This window comes from Pogonomyrmex barbatus, unplaced genomic scaffold, assembly GCF_055798465.1.
Source record: "Pogonomyrmex barbatus isolate J1 unplaced genomic scaffold, ASM5579846v1 scaffold1, whole genome shotgun sequence".
Lineage (NCBI taxonomy): Eukaryota > Metazoa > Arthropoda > Insecta > Hymenoptera > Formicidae > Pogonomyrmex > Pogonomyrmex barbatus.
The window spans coordinates 16,832,273-16,850,472 of record NW_028297098.1 but is presented as its reverse complement, the minus strand read 5'-3'; the positions used below and the strand labels follow the sequence as shown (position 1 = coordinate 16,850,472).

The 18,200-nt window shown below is 43.0% G+C and overlaps 1 protein-coding gene across 1 annotated transcript in view; it reads left to right on the top strand.

The window, feature by feature from the left end:
* Window positions 1-18,200, top strand: part of LOC105432307 (Down syndrome cell adhesion molecule 1) — a 68,325-nt gene that overhangs the window by 39,868 nt on the left and 10,257 nt on the right. Inside the window, exons 8-16 of the mRNA XM_089074331.1 lie at window positions 329-765; window positions 1,081-1,337; window positions 1,605-1,917; window positions 5,813-6,133; window positions 16,520-16,639; window positions 16,724-16,897; window positions 16,981-17,277; window positions 17,364-17,725; window positions 17,842-18,192. Of these exons, the coding sequence (XP_088930457.1) occupies window positions 329-765; window positions 1,081-1,337; window positions 1,605-1,917; window positions 5,813-6,133; window positions 16,520-16,639; window positions 16,724-16,897; window positions 16,981-17,277; window positions 17,364-17,725; window positions 17,842-18,192 (2,632 nt within the window). The remainder of the gene's footprint in view (window positions 1-328; window positions 766-1,080; window positions 1,338-1,604; window positions 1,918-5,812; window positions 6,134-16,519; window positions 16,640-16,723; window positions 16,898-16,980; window positions 17,278-17,363; window positions 17,726-17,841; window positions 18,193-18,200) is intronic.

Here is an 18,200-nt window from a genome sequence, read left to right as displayed (position 1 = left end):
AATTCAAGCATAACAGCGTAAAATGGAGCAAATAATGTTATTATATTCGCCAAATATTCATAACTTTGTTCAATTTTATCTAGAGCTTTGTAATCTTAATCTGTCTATTACAATTAGAAATAACGAAAAATTCTTTCTCACATAAAAAGATTTTATATAAACAATTTATAAAGAAACTTAATAAAATTAATATTTATTCGTATAGTCTTGTTCCATTTTGCGATATAAATTTTGATTTATTTAAGCAAATACAATAAAAATACGGAACGAGCCACGTCTCGTTTCGGCATCAGCGTGAAAATCGGCAGTTTTTATCTTTTTGTTTCAGATGGTACAAATTCATCGAGGGTACATCAAGGCGTCAGCCGGTCCAACTGAATGAGCGCGTACGACAAGTTAGCGGCACTTTGATCATCCGTGAGGCTCGAGTTGAAGATTCCGGCAAATATCTCTGCATCGTCAACAATTCCGTCGGCGGCGAGAGCGTGGAAACCGTTTTAACTGTTACGGCACCGCTGACCGCGGAGATCGAACCGAGCACGCAAACCATCGATTTTGGAAGACCCGCGACCTTCACCTGCACCGTTCAAGGCAATCCGATCAAGACCATCTCCTGGCTCAAGGATGGAAAGCCTCTTGGATTGGAAGATCGCGTACTGAGGATCGAGAGCGTAAAGAAGGAAGATAAGGGAATGTACCAATGCTTTGTTAGAAATGACCAAGAAAGCGCGCAAGCAACAGCAGAACTAAAACTTGGTGGAAGATGTGAGTTAAACTTTTATCATATTTTCCTCCAAACTGAATTTGTAATAAACATTTTTTACTAATCAAAAATGTTAATTTTGCACGATAAACTGATTGAATGTATTTACGATTAATTTATATTAATATTAATTTTATAAAGAGATTTCATAAGTTATAATGAAAACATTCTATTAATAATTATTATAATTTACGTTAAAATAAATACATTTGTGAACAAATATGAAATCATTAGAAAAATTCTTTGGTATTGCGAATATGAGAGGTAACGCTATGATTGTCAACGGAATTACCTTTTTATCTCTTTGGGTTTGACAGTTGAACCCCCGCAGATCCGTCAAGCCTTCGCCGAAGAGACTCTCCAGCCCGGACCGAGTATGTTTTTGAAATGTGTTGCCAGCGGAAATCCTACCCCCGAAATTACCTGGGAACTTGATGGAAAACGGCTGTCGAATACCGAGAGACTGCAAGTAGGACAATACGTCACGGTCAATGGTGATGTCGTGTCGCATCTGAATATTTCCAGCATTCATACCAATGATGGTGGACTCTACAAGTGCATTGCTGCATCAAAGGTTGGTCCTCTTGTTTTTTATATTTTTTTATAAAATTGTATTGAAATTTAATTTTTTTTATTTTAGTTTTAGATTTAATTATTAATTTGGTTAATTTAATTATTAGTAGTCTTGATTTAATTTGATTATTAATAAATCAGTAAATATTTACATTATACATAAAACTTTATGTATATATTTTTTAGTCAAAAATGTTTTGATAAATTCAAGTGTTCTGAGAGTAATTTTATTTCTCAATAAAATATGCAACGCGTAATTTTATCACAGGTTGGAGCTGCTGAGCATTCTGCCCGTCTCAACGTTTATGGTTTGCCATTTATTCGCCACATGGATAAAAAGGCCATCGTTGCTGGGGAAACTCTGCGCGTCACTTGCCCTGTTGCTGGATATCCGATTGAAAGCATCGTCTGGGAACGAGACACCAGAGTTCTACCGATCAATAGAAAGCAAAAGGTTTTCCCTAATGGCACACTCATCATCGAGAATGTTGAACGAATGAGCGATCAAGCGACCTATACTTGCGTAGCACGCAATGCACAAGGCTACAGCGCACGTGGAACACTAGAAGTTCAAGTCATGGGTAAGTTTAATATTTTGTTTTCCTAGCATTTCTTCGCGTAATATAAGATTTAAATTTTACAAAAAATATTAATTGTATTTTTACTCAGAGCATTGCAAAAATTAGTAATACTTTAAAAGTTGAATAATTTTTGATATTTTTTTTTATATCTAATGAAAAATTTCATTTAATATTATGATGATAATTTTAAATATAACAGAATATTCGTACATTAAAGAAAAGTTCATTCTGTATCGTTAATATGACAATCCTAAATTATCCTATTTAACATAAACAACATAAATAATGTGATACAGAGCTGTAATTAATGTTCTATTTAGCAGTTAATTTTTAATTAATTGAAATAATGTATTTCTCAATAATTTCGAAAACAAAAAATATATTTATACTTGCAGTCATCGCCAACAGACTGATCAATCAATAGGATAAAAATAACTTTTAATTGTGATAATAGTAGGATAGCAAACGTTTTATTTGCAGCTATTCTCTTTGCAGCGGATTGTCGTGTCTGTTACATAGCCGCCATTAAACTTTATTATGTCGCACATCTCATATTGATTGTGATACCGAGCCGGAGGTATTGGCGAATTGTTTATTGAGGGTGTCGTTCACGCATATAGGAAACGTATCGTAAATTCCAAAGGATGCGACTGTACGTAGGACACGGGCACGGACTCGGAAACACATACGGACGATATCGTTGCTGACGTTACGACCATTTAATAACGTAGAACGAACGTACGTCGAATCAGAGAAAGGACACGCATTTGTGGAAAGTTTGAGAGTTGGTATGGCGGTGGCCGATCGAATCGTTAGTAAGAAAACTCAGACGTGCTTGTTTTCAATTCAGAGCTCTCTTCATCCATCGCGCATAATAAAAAATGCCATGCGTCCGTGTGTGTTATAGGCATTGACTTTACGCTAAGATATCAAGTTTTCTCGCGGTGTTAAATATCGAATCTGTATCTATATCTAGAAAAGAATCAAATTTTAGAGTTTCGTTAATTCGAGAAAAAAAATCTTCAACGCATAGTTCCACTGTTGCCCGAGGTGTAACATGTCTATGATATCCACGAGCGTGGCACATGGCGCGGGATGCGTATAATCGTATATACATCCATACATCGCTCCTCCATCCTCAGTGCCGCCGGTCGTTCAGGAGTTCGCGTTTACGAAGCTACCGATGAACGCTGGGGAGTTTGCGAATCTGCAGTGTATCGTGCCAAGCGGCGATCTACCATTGAACATACGTTGGAGCTATCCCGGAGAAGAGATGGGCGGTTCTTCCGGCGTACTCGCGAAGAAGGTCGCGGATCGCGTTAGCATGCTCATGATCTCGATCATCACCGCGAGACACGCGGGGGAGTACGTTTGTACCGCCGAAAACGCGGCTGGAACGGCGTCCCACTCGACCGTCCTCACCGTCAATGGTTCGGGATCTGTTCCTAGAGAACACAGTCTTTTTCATTCTTCAGTTGCGTTTTATCACCTTCTATCTTATCCCTTGCACAGACCTTGCAAACAGCACCACATAGTTGTTCCCTCATTTGTCACACCTTTTCCGCGTCGATGTTGTTGAATCCTCTGCCTATTTGGATCCACCGGAAGCTTTGATTGAGCGATCATTGACGGATAGTTGATTAACGCACAGGTGTCTGCTAGAGTCACCGAGAATAATCCATGATTTTGCAGACGCCGCTGCATCTTTTTCACAGTAATGAAGCATGATCGTATGTTTAATGACACTTGATAGTCGGGCCGCAGCTTCTACCAATCGCTTTTAATGCCGAAATCGCCAATTGGGGAGACTCCGTGTCCGTGCCCTGCTCAATCTTGAAGGGCGACATGCCTATGGAGATATCGTGGTCGTTTAACGGCATACCCATCGACACGTCAAAAGACACGGGTATCACGATCACCAGAATCAGCAAGCATTTGAGCACCCTAAGCATCGACGGCGTTTCGGCACGCCATGCTGGAGAGTACGCCTGTTCCGCGTCGAATCTAGCTGGTTCCGTCAGTCGATCGACAACTCTGACCGTCAACGGTACGATTTCCAATCCCCTTTCGTCACAATAGACTTGCTGTACATAATTATCGATATGAATCTGAAGTATCATCCCCATCCATCAAGCCCGTCACCATCCTTGCTGTAAAATATTTCTTGACAAAACAAGATATATATTCCACCGCCGTACCAATCTCATCTAATGATCCACGTCGCGTTTGACTGAACAATCCTGAGACGGATATCATAATCGAGACACGTAAAATTGTCTTGAAATTACGCGATCAGGGATACGTCCCCGATACGTCGCATCATGAACCGACACTTGCTCTTTCTTGTCTCGTTTCTCCCAGTCGCTCTTTCCAGTTGCCCCGCAAATACTGCCTTTCGCTTTCGGGGATGAGCCAGCCAGCTGGGGCGAGCTGGTCTCCGTTACCTGTTCCGTCACGAAGGGCGATCAGCCTATCGAAATAACTTGGGCTTTCAATGGAACGCCAATCAACAGTCGCGACTCCGATATAGTAATAGGCAGCACGAATCGAAAGAACAGCGTTTTAACTATCGAATCAGTCGCGGCCAGACACGCCGGCGATTATACCTGTACTGCGTCCAATCGCGTTGGTGCCACGACACATACGGCTCATCTGGCTGTAAACGGTATATACAATCGATTCTCACGGAAGAAATGAAATGTTTGCCCGATCTTTGTCATGCATCATCTTTCTCGACCAAACGATCGATTGCCATAGCTGATTATCACTAAACATGTACAAACACGAATATGCAAACTTTCCTTTACACACCTGTAATTGATTAATATTATTTTCTGTTATGATTGTTACTAACAATATTAAAATTTAATTGAAATTTATATTTTTTTCTTTTTGTTATTATTTTAATTCCTTTTCATATTTTTTATTTTATTAATAAAAGTGCGCAAGAAAATTTTTGATTCATATAACATTCACTTGTACACACAATTATATTATTATTATTTATCCTTTCACCGACCATATTTTCTGTCTCTCTCTCTCTCTCTCATTACACCCTCCCGTCTGTGCCGCCGTGTCGTTCACGCAGTCGCGCCACAGATCCTTCAATTTTCCTTCGGCGATGATCCTCTCAACTCCGGCGAGATGCTGTCGGTTTCTTGCACGATCGTCAAGGGCGACTTCCCCGTAAAATTGATGTGGACGTTCGACGACATCCCGATCGACTCGAGTCGGCCGGACGTTAATATCGTGACCAATAAGAGGGTCAGCTTCTTGAGCATCGACAGCGTGGCGGCAAGACATGCTGGAAGATACAAATGTACTGCGACCAATGCCGCCGGATCCGACAGTCACACCGCTGTACTCTCGGTGAACGGTACCGCGCTCGTATATGTAAAAAGAAACTTACACCTGTATATATACACAATTTTGTTATCCTTTTGTAACTTTTTGTATCTACGCAATAATATATCAATTGAGTAATCACCGCTCTCGCGCTCACTGTCGTCGTCAAGACAATAATCCTGCGTAACGTAAAGTGCTCCTAGCAGGATTATCGTTGAAAACGACAGCATACGGTTCATCCCGCAGTAACAGCGAAACGATGGTCCGTGTATTCTTTCTTTTTCTTTATTTTTTTTTTTTTTTATTTGAGTCTTTTCCCGTATCGCTTTACAATGTATCGTTGTTCGATGTCCTCTATTGAAGACACCGCTCCTTGTTCCTCCCCGTTTTCCCTTTGAAAATTCAGAAATGCTATTTTGTGACAATCGTCCAATTTGATTCTGAGTTTGGTTCGGCCACGTTTCCCGTTACCTTGCCGCGAGTGTCCGGGTACGGTGCCACTCCGGAAGCTCCCACGTGTGATTCACGAGTGTGCCTTTCGCGGTTGCAGTCGCGCCGCAACTGGCGCCCTTCACCTTCGGTGATGAAGCTGCCAATGCGGGAGAGATGGCAACTGTTCAGTGCGCCGTGATAAAAGGCGACCTGCCCATCGACATAATCTGGTCGTTTAACGAGCGTGTAATCGACATCGCGAATGGCGCATTCGACGAGCACAATTACGACAATCCCGACATAGTGATAAGCAGGAGTAGCAAACGGGCCAGTCAACTGACGATCGAATCGGTAGCCGCAAGACACGCGGGCGAGTACTCGTGCACTGCGAGCAACACGGCCGGAACCGCTACCCACTCTTCGATTCTTTCGGTGAACGGTATGCTTGTCCAGTTTGACTCAATGACGGTTGGGTGGTTGGTTGGACGCGCACGAAACACCGGGCTGTGCTTCTCTTAGTGCTTTATAATATCTAGAAAAAAATTAGTGTACGGTAATATGCCGTAGATATAATTGAAAATCGATCGCGATATACTTGAGTTTTAGAAAATGTAATATTAACGAAATAACAGTTTTATTTCTTGAATTTATTTCTATTGAACTTTTTGCATCGGCAAGCTTTCAAGCCAAATCGCATCTCAAAGAAGAATTGTGAAGGACTTGAAAAAAAGATCAAAATTTTTACCAATTTACACTTTTGAGCTCTTTTTCATCGTTTCGCTTATTCTGCTTCCGGTTCAATGTGAAGTAGGATTTTTGTGATCTTGACAGTACCACCGCGCATCGCCCCTTTCGAAATGGCCGACAAGGCGGTGAATTGGGGTGACTCTGTCTCGGCGGTCTGCACGGTGGTTAACGGAGATTCCCCGTTAGAAATCACGTGGGCGTTAAATGGAATGCCTATCGAGGAGAATAATCGAATATCCGTAACCACTACCAAGAGGAACAGTCTGCTGTCCATAGATTCTGCAAGTCCGAGTCACGCGGGCATTTACACTTGTGTTGCCTCCAATGCTGCCGGCGCAATCACTTATTCCGCAGAATTGACAGTCAACGGTATCTACGATAATCGTTAAAAAAGAATGTTGGCCTTGGAATTGCTCTTCCCTTCTATTTTCCTCTATTTTCCTTTTCTTCCTCAGTCGAATCTCGCGTGCAAGTGAACGTTTAAGAAAAAGAGCAATGATAATAACGGCAGCTGTTCATGTTTTTTCTTCTAAATTTTTCTCTATTACCGCATTGTTATGTCGAGGTAATTACAAGAAGATGAACGGTTTACACAGAAAAAAAGAGAGGGGGAAGAGAAACACGTAGAACTCGTTGCAGTTGCACCGCAAATCGCACCGTTTGCTATCGCCGAGGAACCAGCCAACTGGGGCGATTCCATTTCCGTGGTGTGCGCCATCCTCAAGGGTGACTTGCCGATCGAGATCACGTGGGCGTTGAACGGCGAGCCGATCCGGCCAGATCGTTCAGACATTAATATCTTGGCGACGACGCGGAAGAATAGCATTCTCAGCATCGAGTCCGTAGCCGCGAGGCACGCAGGAGAATATACGTGCTCCGCATCGAATAAAGCTGGAGCAACCAGTTATTCAGCGACTTTAGCCGTGAACGGTACATCACATCCGAGAGATCCCCTACACATTTGTCCTCCGCTTTCCGCCATCATCCATTACCCATCATTATTGCCCCCTCCAAAATTGTCGTCGATGGTCAATTACGGTCTTCAAGACGTTCAAAAACATGTTATTATACTCGTAGTTGTCGATGTTAACAGTAGTAAATTAGTCGCTACACGATCGACCGTTTGTCCAATTTAGTCGCTCCGGATATTGCACCTTTCGTACTCAGCGAGAAACCAGCGAATTGGGGAGAGACAGTCACTGCGACATGCACCATTTTGAAAGGGGATCAACCGATACAGATCGAGTGGGCGCTCAACGGCCAGCCGATCTCTCACGATTTTTCCGATATAACAATCGTCACTAGCAAACGTGTCAGTCTGCTCACGATTGACGCCGTTACGGCTAGCCACGCCGGGGAATACACTTGCGTGGCTACTAATACTGCCGGTGGAACGAGCTATTCCGCTTCCTTAGCTGTCAATGGTACCACATGACGTTCTTCGAAGTTTTTATTATAATTACTACAGTGCATGTATGAGTCATCCACTATGTAGTTTGACACTAATACTACTCACACATTCAATCCCAAGAGGTCCTCATGTTCCTTCTAATGAAAGTGACAGGCTGCTCGTGGCGTTGCAAGATTGCAAGAGAGAGAGATTCAAGTATATGATTATAGATTTTATTATCTATACAATTATATTAAATTTGACCGGGCGTATATGGATTTAAAAAAAAATCGCATTTTAAGTTTGCTGAAAATAGAAGAATAGGTCTATAATTAAGACACGTCCTTAGTTGCTCCGGAAATCATGCCGTTCGTAATCGGCGAGGAACCGGCGAATTGGGGTGACACCATTACCGTAACTTGCACGGTGTTGAAGGGCGATCACCCGATTCAGATCGACTGGGCACTCAACGGCGAGCCAATTTCTCGAGATCATCCCGACATATCAATAGTTAGTACCGGCAAACGTGTCAGTCTGCTTACGATCGATGCCGTGACGGCGCACCACGCCGGAGAATACACTTGCACGGCTAGCAACGTTGCTGGTGGAACGAGTTATTCCGCATCACTGGCCGTGAACGGTATAAAGATCTTCCCACGTCTTATGTTTCGCGTAGCTTTTCTCATCTCACCCTATCGTGCATGTACAGAGCGGTTTATTCACTCTCCTGAAACTCTTCCTCCAATTCCTTTCTTTCGTGCGAAAGCGCGAGAAAAATATTACCTATTTGATGCTGAAAAATCTCGTCGATATTCTTTTTATCCCATTTTAGTGATATTAGGAATTTCCGATGCGTCGTTGAAAGAACTGATTCTACAAAGTATAAGATCGTATTGTTGCTATCTGCTAATTTATTAATTATAGGTTTAATAACTGTTCTTTGTTATTTTAGATAAACTGAACTCTAACAGTTGTGAAATTGATCTTTGATTATTTGTTATAATATTATTTGTTATAATATTATAGTTGCGCCGCACATAGGGCCTTTCGCGATCAGTGATGGACCGGCAAATTGGGGCGACATGGTTTCGGCGACGTGTTCCATTATGAAAGGCGATTTTCCCGTAAAAATCGTTTGGACGTTTAACGACAAACCAATTACTCTGCATGACACGGATATCACAATCACAAATATAAATAAACATATGAGTGCTCTCAGCATCGAATCCGTAGCCGCGAGGCACGCGGGCGAGTACACGTGCATAGCTACGAACAGAGCCGGCAACGTCAGCCATTCGACCACCCTCGTCGTCAACGGTACCTACACATCTCCAGAGAAGCACCCACATGCACGTCAGCTAAGCATCGTATAGCACTTGCCTAATCCGTCACTGCGATTCATAATTCATCATAAACCTGCATTATCTTAATCTTACGATACGACACCTAATTTCCTAATCGCCGTGATCGCTCCCGACAACCGTCTCGCGAGAAGAACCGTAAGGATCGTAAGAATCGCGAGAGGATTTCGTCCTCGACATTGATGTTATTTACTGAGCTTCTCACGTACGATCCGCGATCGCAGTTGCTCCGCAGATCTTCCCGTTCACATTCGGCGACGAGCCGGTAAACTCGGGCGAGGCGATCTCTGCGACCTGCTCTATTCTCAAGGGGGACTTCCCGATGGACATTGCTTGGGCGTTCAACGGCGAGCCGATTTCCGCCGAGAGTACAGATCAGTTCTCTATCACGAAGGGCAAACGTCTCAGCGTTCTGTCGATCGATGCTGTCGCGGCTAGACACGCCGGCGAATACACTTGCACCGCGTCGAACAAAGCCGGAGCCTCCAGCCATACGGCCGCTCTAGCCGTGAACGGTAACACCGCGCGCATGTATATACAGCATATACGCGACAACGTCTCGACTATTCTTCCTTCGCCAGGCGAAGACAAAACCGTCCCTCCTTTTCATTCCCCTTCAACCTCTTCACTCGCGCTCATGATCTTTTCAACATTCCCTTATGCCTCGTCGAATGCGAGGGGGAGTACGATGAGAACGCGTCTGTCTGTCGTCTGGCTTTATCGCGCACCTCGCAGTGACCGCGAAGATTCTGCGCCTCGCTCTCTTATCACTACGTTGACGCTTACAGCACAAATGAATTTGTTATGAATTTCCTTAATGCACATGCTGAGACCATTTTTATATTTTTTTCAGACTTTTTCAGACTATTATTTATCGTATTATATTATTTGTATGAGAGAAAGTAACAAAATAAATATAGCAAACGGAGTATAGGAGAATATAGGAGAGTGTAAAATGATAATAAAACAGAGATAGGTCTGTAAATAATATCATTGAAGGAATATCTTTTTATTTAGCATTCTCCAATGATATGGAGTATTTTTATAATGGCTTTTTTCACCTTCTGGTACAGTTATCGGCAGTCAGGTGTTCAATCCTGATAGGTTTTTTTTGTGAATGGTTATGTCATACTTTGGAAAATCGTTTTCAGTCGCTCCGCAGATAGCACCGTTCTCGATCAGTGACGAGCCCGCGAATTGGGGCGAAGCGGTCTCGGCGGTCTGCACAATCGTGAAGGGAGACCTGCCCATCGAAGTATCGTGGGCACTAAACGGCGAACCTATCACCAAGGAGAATTACGGAGATATATCAATATCGAGTACCAGCAAACGAGTCAGTGTAATGACTATCGAGGCCGCGAGCCCGAGACACGCCGGAGAATACACTTGCACAGCCTCGAACGCTGCCGGAGCGACGAGTTACTCCGCCACTTTGGCTGTGAACGGTACTAGAGTTGCATGAAGTGAAGTGTCTCGTTGTGATCGAGGGATCGAGCTTGGAATTTTGCTTGCAAGCATATTTAGATGAAACTTTTCTTCTATCTTCGCGTAACAGCGGTGACCCCTAAAACCGTTCCCTTGCGTGAGGTATAATTGGCAATCGAAACTATGCCAACGAAACATTTATCAAAGATATGTATCTAAAATTTTAAAAAAAATCTATAGAAATGTTACAAATGAATTACATTTTCAATAATATGTATATAATTTCACGATACTGATCGATTACGAAAAAAAAGATTTATACTTATTTTACATATACAGTTATGTTGATGATCATTTTTTTGCGATTGTTTTCAGTCGCTCCGCAAATCGCTCCATTTTCTATCAGTGAAGAACCAGCTAATTGGGGCGAGCAAATCTCCGCAGTGTGTAGCATTTTGAAGGGTGATCTACCGATCGAAATACGGTGGAGCCTCAACGGCGAAATTATTACGCGTCTCACGCATCCGGATGTAATAATTACGAATACCGGAAAAAAGACATCTCTCCTAACCATTGAATCTGTGACTGCCCGTCATGCTGGCGAATATAGCTGTGTTGCGAGCAATCTGGTCGGATCCGTCAGCCGTTCCGCCATTTTGTCGGTCAATGGTATTACAAAAAAGCCGCATGTCAAAAAGTAGTATCAATACTCTATCCCGCCAAATATTTCGAAATCAATCCTTCCTACCAAGTATAATTCGCTAAAATTATTAGGGATAACAGACTCTGTCCATTCACGAAAATCCTAAATTACCTTCAATTTTTATTCCTCTCAATTTTCTTACATTTTACGCAGATTCAAGCAAAAATCGCAAAAATAGTTGGTTCGTCACATTTTCGAATTTTCAAGGCTAAATTCAAGTCCTGTACTCAAGGAAATGACCGCCTGTTCGCAAGGAAATTATACGCGATTTTTTCACCTTTCTCGAGTCGAGTATTTTATCTTTTTATTCGTATCGCAGTCTCCCCACAGATAGCGCCGATCTCCTTCGGTGAGACACCCGTTAACGCCGGAGACTTGGTGTCGGAGCAATGCGTGGTGACCAAAGGCGATTTCCCTCTGGAAATAACATGGACTTTCAATGGTCGTCCCATACAATCGTCGTATCACGGCGACGTGATCGTGTCCGATACCGGAAAGCGTGTCAAACAACTGACCATCGAATCGGTAGCTGCGCGACATGCCGGAGAGTATACCTGCGTTGCTTCAAACGCAGCTGGATCGGTCTCCCATTCAGCCACCTTGGACGTGAATGGTACACCTTTCGACAAGTCTATGGTCGCGATTCGCATTTCTGTATTTAGCCATCTTTCGTCCAAATTTATTCCTGATTTACCCAGCCCCTCTGATATTTCCCACTCGAATCTCTCGAGACCTTGTTCCCATTTTATATTTTTATCCCGTCGTTATTTTTCTCTGAGTTTCTCCGGATCTTCGCTTTTCATATTATTCGTAGCACGACATGTGTCTGTGTTCTCTAGAGCCCGTCACTGTCACTTTAGTCATCGAATGCTGTTTATTGAACGTGATTTTTTTTTTTTAATTCTTTGAAATACGCCTGTTTTTTCTTTTGATTTTATTATTGATTAGCATCGCGGGACATACAATACAATACAAATAGCGTTATACAATACAAGAACGACACGCTCGCTGTAATAGAATTTTAAAGCGGAAGCAAGAAGAAACGAAGAGAGAACAAAAGAAGCGAGAACGATTCGCGAGATACGACTTCCTGTCATCAGCCTAATAATCGTACTTCGCCTGCGCTAATCTGGGTTTCAAGATTCTTTCTCTTCTTTTCTGATCTCTTTCTCTTTCTCTCTTCCAGTCATTCCAAAATTATTGCCATTCTCGTTTGGCGAGGAGCCGCTTAACTCGGGTCAAGTAGTAACGGTACCGTGCGCAGTGGTCGAGGGCGATCCACCCTTGCAGCTTCGTTGGACCTTAAACGGTCATGCGATCTCGCCGCACTCCGGAATCTCGATCGTGGATCTGGGCGGACGTGGCGCCATACTGAGCATAGGATCCGTCCAGGCGACTCATGCTGGAACATACACGTGTGTCGCGGAAAACCTTGCCGGCAGACACGAGCTCTCGGCCGATCTCATTGTGAACGGTGCATACTGAGCCGCAAGAATCTACCCGATATTTCGTTGAATCCTGCAAATTTCCATTTTCCCTTCCCTTCCTCCCAACCGCGCAGCTTTACCCGCCATCCCAGACCGTCGCTTCTTCTCTCGTAGACACTCATTTTATCAAAATCGATTTCCGCTCAAATATCCATCGCGCTTTTACCGATTCTTGTGCAATAAACTTTAAATTGCGATCGCCATTTTTTTGTGGATGCGGTCAGATACGACAGCAGGCTGCTACGATTACGGGAACCTGGCTAATCACGCCTCAAGATATCACGCATCTTAAATCTCGCGCGGCGTAGATTCGCCTCGATAAGCGGGATGTTCATTCTCGCTCGCATGTCTCTTTCTCTTTCTTTGTCTATTATTGCCTGTTCTCTCTAGTTTCTATCCGTTTCTCTATCTCCCGGCAGTCGCTCCACATCTGCAGCCGTTCGCGTTCGACGAGGCCAACTCCGGCGATCTGATAATCGTCCATTGCGCGGTCGTGAAAGGGGACACGCCGATTTCGCTCAAGTGGTTGTTCGAGGGCCGCCATTTAGAAGTAGGCGACGGAGTGGGTATCACCGCGTTGGGGGATAGAGTCTCAGCCCTGACGATACCCGCTGTCAGGGGGGAGCACGCCGGAGAGTATGCTTGCGTCGCCGATAATCCAGCGGGCAGTGCTCGGCACAGCGCCCATCTGAAAGTGAACGGTACAGAAAAAAACGAACACACGATCACAAAAGCATCCAGTAAAACAGAGAACAAATTAAAAAAAAAAAATATATATATATATGTATATATACATATATTTTCTTTGACACAAAGCAAAACCGCGTGGCATGATGATGGTGTTTAACGGGCGTACGCGTAGTAAGAGTACTACCATTTTGTATGCGTGTAACTATTTGAGCGGAAAGCAGTGGTACGTTCATCCTTTTATTCGGTTGTAGATTTTTATATATATTTATCTATCAGTAGAGCGTTTCAATATATTAGATTTATAACCCTTGCTGTCGCTTCACATACATCGTAAAATCTCCAATTTATCTGTCCTATCTGTTGCGATGACATTATTAGGAGATATGTGTGTCTGGAAATCTGCATTGCTCGACGTTTACTCCTTCCTCCTGTGTCTATAGAGAATTATCTTCTATGTAACGAGGTTAAATCGTTTAGCTGATTCGTATAGGCGAGAGTAGTTTGTGCCCACGACTGTTTGAATCGAATACGAAGCGTCGATTACTACGAGACGAGCCATGTCTCCTGTTCTCTCCCGGCCCAGAACTGTCTCTCACATTCTCTGCCACGTTTCTCTGTCACTCCGCATCCCTTCTCTCATCTCGATAGCTCGATTACCAAAGTGTTATCAGTCGATCCAGTCGAAGGGACTGCCAGTCTCGATTAATCCATGTAATTACTTTAGTGCCATTGATTATTTACAAATTGTCGCGACGTGCTATTTACGAGGAACAACGGCACGCTGAATACGACGAGAAAAAGCAACGTTAGATTCTTGAATAGAAGAGCGTACATTACGAACAACGAAAAAAAAAAAAAAAAAAAACAAAAAAAAAACGAACACAGATAATGACAGAGGTGAACGACACGGTCGTTCGTATCGATCGCGAACTGGAAATGAGGATCGTTACGAGAGCATCGATCTACCTGCCGTTCCGTTGCAGTCCTGCCACGGATCAGTCCGTTCGATTTTGGAGACCAACCGATTTATGCCGGGCAGGCCGCCCAATTGGCGTGCATGGTGCCGATAGGCGACACGCCGATCGAGATCGCCTGGACTCACGAAGGCGAACCGTTGTCGCAGTTCAGGGGATACAGCGTCGGGAAACTCGGCCCACGGACGAGTATACTACTGATTGAGCCGGTAACACCGGAGCACGGCGGACGTTACGCGTGTGTCGCTAGTAATCCGTCAGGCAGAGCGATCTACGAGGCAACCTTACGAGTTCACGGTTAAGTCCAGAGTAAAAAAAAAAACGGAGCACTGGGAATGACATGACGTTGATAATGATGGTTGAGCGAAGTTTTTCGGAATGATAAAAAAAAAAAAACGTGGCCGCGCAAGGTCCCACGCGTATTTAAGTGCAGGCTTGATTGGTTGCATCTTATTCATCGTTGCTGTGACGCTGATCGTATGTTTTTCCCCTGTTGGCGAAAGCTTTCTGGAATTTCAGTTGGTTTTCGGAGCTCGCGTTCAACCCATATTGTACAAAGCGTTGCTTTTGTCGCCGGTGACGACCTTTTCGCGCGTACATTCTTTCTACTGCTGTCTTGCCACTTTCTTTTCACACTTTCTCTGTTTCTCTCTCTCTCTCTCTCTCTCTCTCTCTCTCTCTTTCTTTCTCTCTCTCTCTCTCTGTTTCTATCTACTTCTCACTGCTGTAATTTCCTCTTTAATATGTATCTGCGATCTTTTAAGCGAGTGAACGAGCAAGACCAATCCGAACTCCTTCGTGCTCTAAGAATCAATAGCTTTTACCGAGCCATTGACCTTTTCTCGTTTATTTTGCCGCCTCGTTATCGTGTTCTCATCGTCAGATGCTCTTCTGCGACTTTTTTGCGCTAGCTTCGATCATCCCTGCGGCGAAGTAACGCGACGCTCAGGATGTACCTTCCTTTCTCACGCGCGAATCTCATCGCGTTTCTACATCCTTCGCAAATGCGTTCGCCATTTCCCGTAGCACAGTCGATCTAAATGTCACTTTGCGATCGCAGGATTGCGTAGGTCTCACATGCAAGCTGCATATTATCCGTCTTATGTACGTTCGAGTGTCGATTTATACCTCACCGTACCCCCCCCATTCGCGCTAAAACGCGTCCTTGTATTAAGATGACCGACCGACCATCCAACCATATATCAGAATTCGCCCCCCATAAATTCATCATAGCCCCGTATCCATGAATGAATTTCCCCCTGAACACGCCCCCTCCTCACCCTCTCACCGCCTCATCACACATCTTGCCTTGTTCATTTTGTAGAACGCGTATGTAGTGTAGTAGATATTTAATATGCATGCATATTTATACATGAACGAGCGTAATCGAGTATTATTCGTAAACGCGGTACAGCATGATGCACCGTGCTCGAGTACAAATTCGATAGCGCTTCGTGCATGCCCGCCGTTGAGCTCCTTCAGAGCTGAATTCGTAGTCTCTCTCTTCGCATGCGTCTCTCCTCTATCTCTCTTTCACTTTCTATCTCTCTGTTCCATGCATTAGATACCCGCATAATCATTTCAATCTCCCGCATGCAGTACATTCTATTCATCGCGGTAGCAGGAGCGTGTCGCATTTTTTCTGCATGCAATGAAATTATCATAAATTAATTCGAATCCTCAGTAATTTTAATAATATTAAAGATATTTAATCTATAATTGCTAATCGATAATTTTATTAACTTGTTTAAACATAAATAAATATTTTTAATTAGAATGAAAATTAAAAGCTTATTTTATTGAATCTGTTCTTATTATTATTATTTTAGAGTTCATGAAATTTAAAGAAAGAAATATAATTATTCATTGGTATAACAATTACATTCAATTACAATTTATATAATAATTTTATTTTGCGAAATAAGAAGTTGTCCAAGATTTTTGAAAAGTGGACGACTCGACGAGTTTTTAAGCGACTGGCTCCTGGGTACTGCACAATTTCATGTGCGCAAAAGTGCATTGCAACTAATCAATTTATCCTGTAACAGTACCTCCTCGTTGGATCCTGGAACCTACCGATAAGGCATTTGCTCAAGGATCCGATGCACGAGTGGAATGCAAAGCCGATGGATTTCCCAAGCCTCAAGTCACATGGAAGAGAGCTGCTGGTAAGAACATTTGCAATCTTAGTATAATAGATAAGAAACTTTTTGTTTGTGTGAATAATTACATACATCTATTCTATTTTACAGGGGATACTCCGGGAGATTATACTGACTTGAAATTAAGCAATCCTGATATTAGCGTGGAAGATGGCACTCTCTCTATTAATAATATACAAAAAACGAACGAAGGCTATTATCTTTGCGAGGCTGTTAATGGCATTGGATCAGGTTTATCAGCTGTCATCCTCATTTCGGTTCAAGGTACTTCATATTTTATCATTATGTCGTAGTTTCTATTGCGTTTTATACATTGCTTGTATTGCTCTTTTGTAATATCTTTTTAGCTCCTCCGCAATTCGAAATTAAACTGAGAAATCAGACCGCTCGTCGTGGAGAACCAGCTGTATTGCAATGCGAGGCACAAGGAGAGAAACCAATTGGTATTTTATGGAACATGAATAACAAGAGACTAGACACAAAGAGTGATCCTCGTTACACTATTCGGGAGGAAATTTTGGCTAATGGAGTATTGTCCGACTTGAGCATCAAACGAACCGAAAGGAGCGATTCTGCCTTATTCACTTGTGTAGCTACGAATGCCTTTGGTAGCGATGACACTAGCATTAACATGATCGTGCAAGGTTGATAATTATACGTTACATGTTATTTACAATATTCGACGAAGCTTTTAAAACACTGATTTAATTTATATGATTTTTTTTTATAGAGGTGCCGGAAGTTCCATATGGTCTCAAGGTATTGGATAAATCAGGACGTTCAGTGCAACTATCGTGGGCCGCACCTTATGATGGAAACAGCCCGATCAAGCGATACGTTATCGAATACAAAATCAGCAAGGGTTCCTGGGAAACTGATATTGACCGAGTGCTCGTACCTGGTTCGCAACAAAATGTGGCTGGAGTTTACAATCTAAGACCCGCAACCACTTACCACCTTCGAATCGTCGCTGAAAATGAAATTGGCACGTCTGATCCATCTGATACGGTCACCATTATTACCGCCGAGGAAGCTCCTACTGGTCCGCCAACTTCCGTCAAAGTAGATGCTGTCGATCAACATACACTCAAGGTAATGCCTTGAACAGTAACGTTGTAAATATTTCGGAATATATATATATATATATATATATATATATATATATATATATATATATATATATATATGATCAATATAAATTTTATCAGGTAACATGGAAACCGCCTCCACGTGAAGACTGGAACGGTGAGATTCTTGGTTACTACGTTGGATACAGACAATCGTCGGACAAACCGTACATGTTTGAGACTGTCGATTTCTCGAAGGAAGACTCTAAAGAACACCACTTGTCAATTGCGAATCTCAAGACTTATACTCAATATGGCGTAGTTGTTCAGGCATTCAACAAAGTTGGTTCTGGACCAATGAGCGAGGAACGTAGACAGCACACCGCGGAAGGCGTGCCCGAGCAACCACCTCATGACACTACCTGCACGACTCTTACCTCTCAGACTATTAGAGTATCCTGGGTATCGCCACCACTCAGTGCAGCTAACGGCGTTATCAC